General features: G+C 66.7%; 1 protein-coding gene across 1 annotated transcript; it reads left to right on the top strand.

Annotated features, from left to right (window-relative positions):
- The first annotated feature begins 658 nt into the window (after positions 1 to 658).
- On the top strand, positions 659 to 6,640 carry RABL2B (RAB, member of RAS oncogene family like 2B). Its single transcript, XM_054570444.1, has 9 exons — positions 659 to 724; positions 1,848 to 1,989; positions 2,576 to 2,605; positions 3,563 to 3,642; positions 4,205 to 4,284; positions 5,500 to 5,611; positions 5,841 to 5,938; positions 6,241 to 6,324; positions 6,468 to 6,640. The coding sequence occupies exons 2-9, from the start codon at positions 1,883 to 1,885 to the stop codon at positions 6,582 to 6,584; spliced, it is 708 nt and encodes a 235-aa protein (XP_054426419.1). The 5' UTR covers positions 659 to 724; positions 1,848 to 1,882; the 3' UTR covers positions 6,585 to 6,640.
- Positions 6,641 to 8,356: the final 1,716 nt, after the last annotated feature.

Below are 8,356 nucleotides of genomic sequence, written 5' to 3'. Positions count from 1 at the left end.
GACGGTTTTGTTTATCCTTTGAGTGGAAATCTCATTATTGTCTCTTCAAATACTGCCCCCTCCCACGCCCCGCCCCTCCCCGCAACGCTGTTAGCGCCGGATCCGGTTCGCACTTGCCGGCCCCACCGACCGCTCCACTCCCAGCGGGTAGCTCGCTCTGCTCTCGGCTGCCGCCGCGGGCCCTGGGAGCGCCGGCGGCCTGGCACCCGCCTGCTCGGCGCAGGTGCGCACCCGGGCCCGAGGGGCGCCGCGGGCCGGGCCGCGGGAGCGCTGGGCCCCCTGCTGATTCTGGCTCGGTCGCGGCTGTCTCGATTCTGGGTTAACACAGACGTCGAGGGGTGGAGAGATTAGCTCAAATTCACCCCGTCAAGAAAACTGCAAACTTTAGAAATCGCCAGTCCTGTGCCCCGTCACTGGAGTCCCGCCCCATCACCTGGGATCCCCCCACCTCCGAGGCCCCCCCCACGAGGCCCGCGGCCGGGCTCAGTCCCGGCCCGCCCCGCCGCCTCTCGGGGCCCCAGGCCGGCCGGCTCCCGCATCCTCCCGGCCGTCCTCCCGCCGACACCGCGCCAGCCGCGCCTCGTTGGGTCCTTCAGGCCTTCGGCCGGGCAGCCCGCGTCGGGGTCCTTGCGCGGTTGCGCAGCAGCGGCGCGACGCGGCCGAGTTGGGAGCAGAGTGCGGAGCTGCGTGAGTCCCGTGCGGCCGCCTCGACGGGTACCAGCAGGTGCGGGGCCCGGGGCTGCCCGCGGCGCCGGCGGTGCGCGGCTCCGCCCGGGAGGACACAGCCGCCGGGGTGGCGGGGCGGACGGGGCCGCGGCCCGCAGGCTTCGTGGCTGCCCCCGAGGATTTGTTGGAGGGAGGAGTTGCCGGCGGGTCGCGAGACCGGACACCAACCACTGCCGGGGTCCGAGGCTCGCGCCGCGTTCGGCTGCCGGGGGTCTGCGCGGGGCCAGGCCAGGGGCGCCCCGGGTTAGGCAGGCGGAGCCGCTGCCGAGCTCAGGCGAGAGCCCCGCGGGGCGCTGTCCCGGAGACGCGGCCGGTGGGCGGACCCGTCACGGGCACAGCCGCACAGACGCTGCCGCCGCCGGGTCTCTGGTCCCCGGACGCGCGTGAGTCTTGCCGGCGCAGCCAGTGCCCGTCGGAGGCGGCCCGTGCGCGGCACCGTTTGCAGAGGGACCGCGGCGAGAGCAGCGGGTGTTGCCTGGTCTGCGCGCAGGACGACGGGGTCTGCGGCTCGCGCGCGGTGTGGGCCTCCGGCGCAGGCCCAGCGCGGCTCTGGTCGGCAGTTGTGCACCCGAGTGTGGCCCCGAGAGAAGCGGTCCTAGCGGGGGCGCCGGTTTGCCTTCGGCATTCAGGAGGCAGGTGAAACTAGTCGAGGTTGAGAAACCCTAGAAATGGGTGTGAGGATGCCGTCGAGAGGGGACGGGGCAGCTGCTGACTGGATGGGAAATGGAAGGGGGTGCGGGCAGGAGGCAGGATCCAGAGGCCCGGGTAGGGACTGTCATTGTCATTCAGCGGTGACAGTCAGGATTCCAGAGCTCTGCCTTTGCCAGACGGTGTCTCACATCGATCGTACGACACAGCCACTGTAGTGTGTCCCTGTTTTACAAGTGAGAAAGCTTGTTGTGGTAAAGCTTGTACGGTCTCTCCCAGTGGCAGCGGGCACGGTGGCGCCGCACGTGGCTGGGGATGGAGGCGACGGCGGAAGCCGCCAGAGAGGACCTTGATGGGGACGAGATTACCGCCCGCGGTTCGGCAGGTGGCAGCCAGGTGGTGGCAACTAGAGAAGGACGTGCCTGTGGCCTTGGGCCCCTCTCATCCGCTCCCCCTCCGCCCTGTCCATACAGACAAGAGCCCCTCCCCCGAGCGGACCCAGGGGCTGATGGCCGGGGACAAAGCCAAACCCTGTGAGCTGGACCAGGAGAAATACGATGCTGACGACAACGTGAAGATCATCTGCCTGGGGGACAGCGCTGTGGGCAAGTCCAAGTAGGTTGGGAGAGTGGGAGGAAGGACCGGGCCCTCAGTGGGTCCTGTTAGCCAAGTCCTCCGGGGGCGAGGAGCACGGAGCCGTGGGAGCTGCGGGAGCCCTGGGCGCAGCCGTGGCGGGAGCCCGGGCAGCCCCGGGGAACCGGTGGGAGAGCCAGGGACCCCGTCCGCACCCGTGCGCGCCCTGGCGGCCGCTGCAGGAGGCGGGGGTGGGGAGCCGAGACCTCTGGGTGCTTGTGAACTGAGACACTGAAGGTGGCGGCAGTGGGGACACTGTAGGAACGTGTGACAGGCATGATCAGCACAACCCGTGGCAGGTTGAGTAAAGATGGTAAAAATGCCTTTTCCTGGAGGGACTCACTGAGATTGAGGAAAGTCAATAAAAATGAAGACTGACCACACTCAGCACAAAGACTGGTTTATTCTTTTCACTGACGGCGGTGCCTGCGTGCGCCGGCGCGGAGCCCCCAGGTGGAAAGGGGAGCGGGGGGGCCCTGCAGTGCTGGCCGCTGGTTGTGGAGCGAATGGGGACACAGGGGACGGGGACCTGAGGCTGCGCCTGACCGCCTTGCTCGCCCTCCCGCAGGCTCATGGAGAGGTTCCTCATGGACGGGTTGTATCCTTCAAGGACTGCTGTGTCCCGCCCACCTCCCCGCCCCACTGCCCGCCCCTCCGCCCCAGGCCCGGCGATGAGGGACGGGTGGGAGGGTGCCCCGGCCTGGCTCCCACGGGCCTCTCCCCGCCCCGCGTGGCACCACGCGTGCTCGGTGCTGCGTGTTGGGGGCTCACTCGTGTCGGATTTGCTTCCCGTCAGGAGGATTTGCCAGAGTGGCCGCAGAACCTGGTCAGGTGCCTGGGTTCTCCTGCAGATCACCTCTCTGACCACAAAGCTCGGGCTCCCAAATATTCAAAAACTCTCTGGTGGGGACGGACCTCATAAAATACGGGCTGCCTGCCCCCCTTCCCACAAACGGCCGCGTGTGGGTGTGGAGGGGGACCTGCCCGGTGCTGGGGGCTTTACCAAGCTGCCCAGGCAGAACTCCTCAGGCGAGAGGAGGCTCAGAGCCCCGGGGAGCCGGAGGTGTCCTGCCCCACCTGCCCGCAGCTCCCCCTACACCGACCCACAGGTCCCAGCCTTGCAGGGTCCACCGCCCCGCGCCCGGCAGCCTCAGGTGTCCTGTCGGAGCCTCACGCGCAGACAGACGGCAGGTCACAGCCGGTCAGCTGCCTGGCACGTGGAGGCTTCCTTCCCGGGAGCGCTCATCCAGTTAAAGTTGCCTTTTCCAACCACGTGATGGCGTTGACGACAGCCGGTCTGTGACACTCTGCTCCAAGGGCCGCTGGACCCGGATGGCAGGACACACTCTAGCCTCTCCCGCCCCTCGCTGTCCACGGAGCTGGTGCCAGCAATATCGGAGGCCGGCCTCTGGCCCAACACACGTCCAGTCTAAAATCTAAGTGACACCAAAGAGGAAAGAAGAGAAAGGGCCCATTGCGGCACGCCGGCACCGCCCCCGCCCCCGCCCCCGCCCCCGCCCTTTCTGTTCATCTTCGCTCCTTAACCCGGTGGCAGTCGGCCCCAGCAGCTGTCCACCTACGCCCTGACCCTCTACAAGCACACGGCCACGGTGGACGGCAGGACGGTGCTTGTGGGTGAGCAGCTCAGGCTGGTTCCCCCGACGCTCGTGCTGGGGGAGGGGGCGGGGAGACGCTGGGGGCCCGCGGGCCTGGCGGGGCAGGAGCACGGGGATCCGGCCGGGGGCTCCGAGTCAGCCGGTGGCCGCAGCAGCAGGCGGGGTCTGAAGATCCTCGCCCACAAAGGGTTCCAACTGCCGGTGAGTGGACAGCCTTGCCCTGGCCAGGCCTCGCGTCCTGCCTGGCCGTCGGCACCACATGGGGGTGCCGGCCTGGTTTTGGCCTTGGAGGGCCCTGCGTCCCGTGGGATGGAGCCAGGAGGGCGCCTGCCTTCTCCCTGTTGGGCGTCCTGTCTGCGTTCCCCGCCCTCCTGGCCCCGTGTCCCCTCTCCCGCCTGTGTGCGCACAGCCGTTTCCCAGCCTCCTGGGGCACACGCAGGCTCCCCGGGTCCTGACCACACGCATCCACGCGCTGCGGGGTCCCCCTGTCCCGCGGCTCTGCACAGGGACCGCGTGGAGGTGCACGGCCTCTCTCCGCCCTCCAGCCCCCATCGGGCCGTCAGAGCTCTGTTCCGTTGCAGACTTCTGGGACACGGCGGGCCAGGAGCGGTTCCAGAGCATGCACGCCTCCTACTACCACAAGGCCCACGCCTGCATCATGGTACGAAACCAGCTGCAGGCGGCAGGGGCTCTGGGCAAGTCCGGCATGAGGGTGCGGGGACAAGGGGCCCAGCGGTACGGAGGGGCCCCCGAGGCCTCCCCGACCGCCCCCTGGTGCTGCTCGCGAGGGACAGACGCTGGGGCTGAGGGGACCCTGCGGTTCTCACGGGACTTTCCTTCCCGAACCAGCCCCTTCTCCCCACCGCAGCCTTCACCTTGGTGTCTAGGACACGGGCGCCCGCGGTGCACCCCGCAGCCGGGCTGCTGCTGTCGCGACGGCATGAGACGCAACCCGGGCAGAGCCAGGACGGGGGAGGAGATTCGTGTCGCCTGCGTCCTTCAGGGCCTGCCCCTGAGCTCCCGGGCTCCGTTCTCAGGCCCTGCTGTCCCTTAAGCACAAAAGCCCCTGACATTTTCCAAACTTTTAACTGGTACCTGTAAGGGGACAGAACCAAAGAGGGTGACAGTATGGCAGTGAGGGTCGTGCCACAAGCCATGCTTGAAGGCTGGCGCTGCCAATGTCAGGGGCTCCACGCATGCTCCGGGGTCCCCGCCGTCCCTGTCGGCTCTGCACACACCTCTCCTCCCTCGGGGAGCGACCTGCTCCTGCCTCTGACGCGTCTCGGGGGTCCTCTCGGACCCCTCCTGGGCTGCGGGCACCCCAGCCTGCTGCACGGGGCCAGCCCCAGTCCGGCAGTCCCAAAGCAGGAAAAAACTACACTTCAAAAACTTAAAAAATGATAAGCTGCAAAATAATAAAATATAAAATTACCTCTAAAAAGTTTAAAATACAAACTGGACAGAAGATTAAACAAAAGCTTAGAATTAAAAGTAAATAGTAACTCAAGGTAAAATCTGGAAACATTCAAAATTATTACAAAGGAATTTTAAAAGTTTTAGTGATAAAAACAGTAGACTAAGGGGAAAAGTTTACAATTTTAACAATTAGTAAGATACAACTTGGTTAAAACAGGTAAATAAAATTAGGTGACCAGGGAAGGAAACTTTGGAAACCCCTCTTGGGACGGGGGGTCCCGGGACTGGAGGTTCTTGAGAAGGGCGGGCACAGGCGCCGCCCCTGTGGTCGGGGTGGGGGCTGCCCCTCGGAGCCCAAGCCTGCGATGTGCTCCCACGCCCACCGGCCTGTGGGGACAACTCACCTGGCTGCGTGTGGGGCCCGTCATCCCCCTGAGCTGTCTCCCTCTGCTCATCGCAGGTGTTCGATGTGCAGAGGAAGGTCACCTACAAGAACCTGAGCACGTGGTACGCGGAGCTGCGGGAGTTCCGGCCGGAGATCCCCTGCATCGTGGTGGCCAATAAAATCGACGGTGGGGCCGCCCCTGCCTCTGGTGTCCACGGTTCCTGGGGGGCCCACCACACTCATCCTCCTGTTTTCGGGGGCCCCAAACCTTCATCTTCCTTCTCGAGATGCAGCCCTCGGTCGCATGCTATCACCTCCCTCCCGACAAAGAGCCCGCTCTCTGGACAGGGGCCGTGTCCCGCCCGCCAGCCCCTCTCCTTTGACAGACAGCCTGGTGCCCTGCCTTCCCCCCGCAGCCGACATGAAGATGACCCAGAAAAGCTTCAACTTTGCCAGGAAGTTCTCGCTGCCCCTGTACTTCGTCTCAGCTGCTGACGGCACCAACGTCGTGAAGGTAGTGACGACAGCAGACGTGGCGGGCGAGGTCGGTGCACGGCCAGAGACCCGGCCGCCCCCGCGGGCACTGGGGGGGGCACCTGTGACAAGCGGGGTCGCTGCCACTACTGACAGAGGGGCCGGTGTGCCCCGGGCCCCGTGTGGAGCCAGGGTGCTGGGAAGAAGGTGCACTGCGGGGCAGCCTCGCTGACGGTGCGGGAGGCAGCGCTGCGTGGACGTGGGACGGCACCCGCGGGCCCACAGCAGGCCGGGCCCAGGCCCGGGACCCACAGGCGCGGTTCCCCTGCCCCCCCACCCCAGCTCTTCAACGATGCGATCCGACTGGCTGTGTCTTACAAACGGAACTCCGGGGACTTCATGGACGAGGTTCTGCAGGAGCTCGAGGTAGGCCCGCCCCGCTGCGCGGTGGGGCCCAGACACGGCTGCTCTTCTGAGGCTGCAGAACAGAGGCCAGTCTGGCGGCTCCTGCGGACGGGCCTGCGGGCGGGCGGGGCAGGGCCAGGCCTCACCCGCAGTCTTGTCCACAGAACTTTGATTTGGAGCCAAAGGAGGAGGACCGGCCAGACCAAGAGAAAGACCAAGAGCAAGACCAAGAGCAAGACCGAGAGCAGTCTGGCCGCCCCGACAGCCCGACTCACTCCTGAGCCCAGAAGGAGGCCTCCCCTCCCCCCAGCCGCCGCCCCGCCTGCAGCCCTGCCGCTCGCCAGGGACGCCCCGCCCGACCCTCCCGTCGCGGCCCCTCCTGTGCTTTGGTCCAGGGATGCACCAGCCCCAGCAAGCGCCCTTGGCACAGGAGGGGTCCGCAGCAGGCCCTGAGGCAGAACAAGGGCGCGCCCCGCCCCCCTGCCCACCCACCCCCGGCCGTGAAGAGCTGGGGCGTGGGCTCCGCCCGTCTCAGCTGAAAGGGCAGGCAGCTGCTGCGCTGCCTCCCGCAGCGGAGCTCTGGCTGGGTGCTGCCTGTCCACGCCCCGTCCCGTCACTGCGGAATGGGGAGGCTCCGCCCGTTTCCACTTTGTTTCCTGACCAGCTTTTATTTTATTTTTTTAAGATTTGATTCATTTATTTTTAGAGAGCGGTGGGGGAGAAGGAGAAGGGAAACATCAGCGTGTGGCTGCCTCTCGCGCGCCCCCTACTGGGGACCCGGCCCGCAGCCCAGGCCCGGGCCCTGACGGGAATCGAACCCGTGACCGTCCGTTCACAGGCCGGCGCGCAGTCCCCTGGCCGCACCGGCCAGGGCCGACCAGCCTTTTTAAAGCCGGTTTTGAGAAGACAGGTGTTTCAGGGGCTCGTCGAGGCGCAGCCAGGACAGGGGGCGTGGCCGCGGTCTCCGGCAGAGGTGTACCGTCCAAGTCCAGGGAGCAGGTGGCCCCTGTGCCACCCCCGGTGCACAGACGTCAGCGCCGGGCGGTGTCCGGGGTCCGGGCGGCCAACGCAGGGCGGCCGCCATCTTGGGCGCCGCCATTTTGGACACTGAGGCCCCGCGGAAAGAGCCCGTTGAAAACCCAGGCGCCGCGGCAGCGCCGCCTTCGGAGCCCGAGCGCCGGCCTGGGCGCTGCCGCCTCCGCGTCCCCGCTGCCCGCGCGCTCGAGGGTTTTACTGATCGTCCTGCCTGTCATTTCCACTGTTTGCCTTGTTTGTGTTTTTACAGTAAAGGTGGAATTGTGTAAACACTGCGCGCACGCGCGTCTCGTGGGTCTGCAGGTCACCGGGCAAACGCACGAAGAACCTCCTCCACCGCGTGCGGGGGGCGTCCAGCGGTTCGGGAAGAACGAGCTCTGGGAGCCGAGAACAGACTTGTTGCTCTTTAAACGATGGTGCTTCCGATCTCATTGTCAGACATTAAGCCTGACCAGGGGTTGCCCAGAATGTGTCACGCCGTTGAGGCGGCTTTAAAAACCACACATGCACCCCCCCCCCACCCTGAGTTACCACAGATAACAGGTATTTTTATGTTTGTCGAGTGTAACGGCCTCCTGAGGGGAGACTCAACACCCTGACACGCACCACAGCCTCGGTGTCACGGGCCGTCCCGCATCGGGGTCCCCAGAGGCAGAGCCGAGGGCGCAGTTCGTGCTCGCGCCGCGTCCCGGGCGCGTCCCCGCGGGGCGGCCGCACCGGGGCGGCAGGGGGCGCCCTCGCACGGGCGACGGAAAGGGCTCGAGCGGGAGGCCGAGGGCAGAGGCCGCAGCCGCGGCCCCACCTCGACGCGGCTCAGACCCCGCTCCGTGCGGTTCGCCCCGCCCGGACCGACCCTGGACCGTGAGCCGCAAGCCGTTCTAAAGCGGCCCGCGTACAGCGTCCCGCACAGTCCCGGTGTCGGGCGACCGCTGCCGCTGTTCCAGCGCTTCCCGCCACCTGCCGGAAGCCCCTCACGCACCGAGCGGCCCCGGGCTGCAGCCGCGGCGGGTGCGAGCGG

The sequence above is a fragment of the Pteronotus mesoamericanus genome, unplaced genomic scaffold, assembly GCF_021234165.1.
Source record: "Pteronotus mesoamericanus isolate MK-2021 breed Mesoamerican mustached bat unplaced genomic scaffold, CSHL_Meso_final contig_204, whole genome shotgun sequence".
Taxonomy (NCBI): domain Eukaryota; kingdom Metazoa; phylum Chordata; class Mammalia; order Chiroptera; family Mormoopidae; genus Pteronotus; species Pteronotus mesoamericanus.
Note: the sequence above shows the minus strand (reverse complement) of the source record. Positions and strands in the feature narration are given on the sequence as shown.

Coding starts and splice junctions, on each gene's coding strand:
- RABL2B (XM_054570444.1), top strand. CDS start 1,883: ATGGCCGGGGACAAAGCCAAACCCTGTGAGCTGGACCAGGAGAAATAC. Junction 5,939..6,240: donor ACGGCACCAACGTCGTGAAG/GTAGTGACGACA, acceptor CCCCCACCCCAG/CTCTTCAACGATGCGATCCG. Junction 6,325..6,467: donor AGGTTCTGCAGGAGCTCGAG/GTAGGCCCGCCC, acceptor TCTTGTCCACAG/AACTTTGATTTGGAGCCAAA.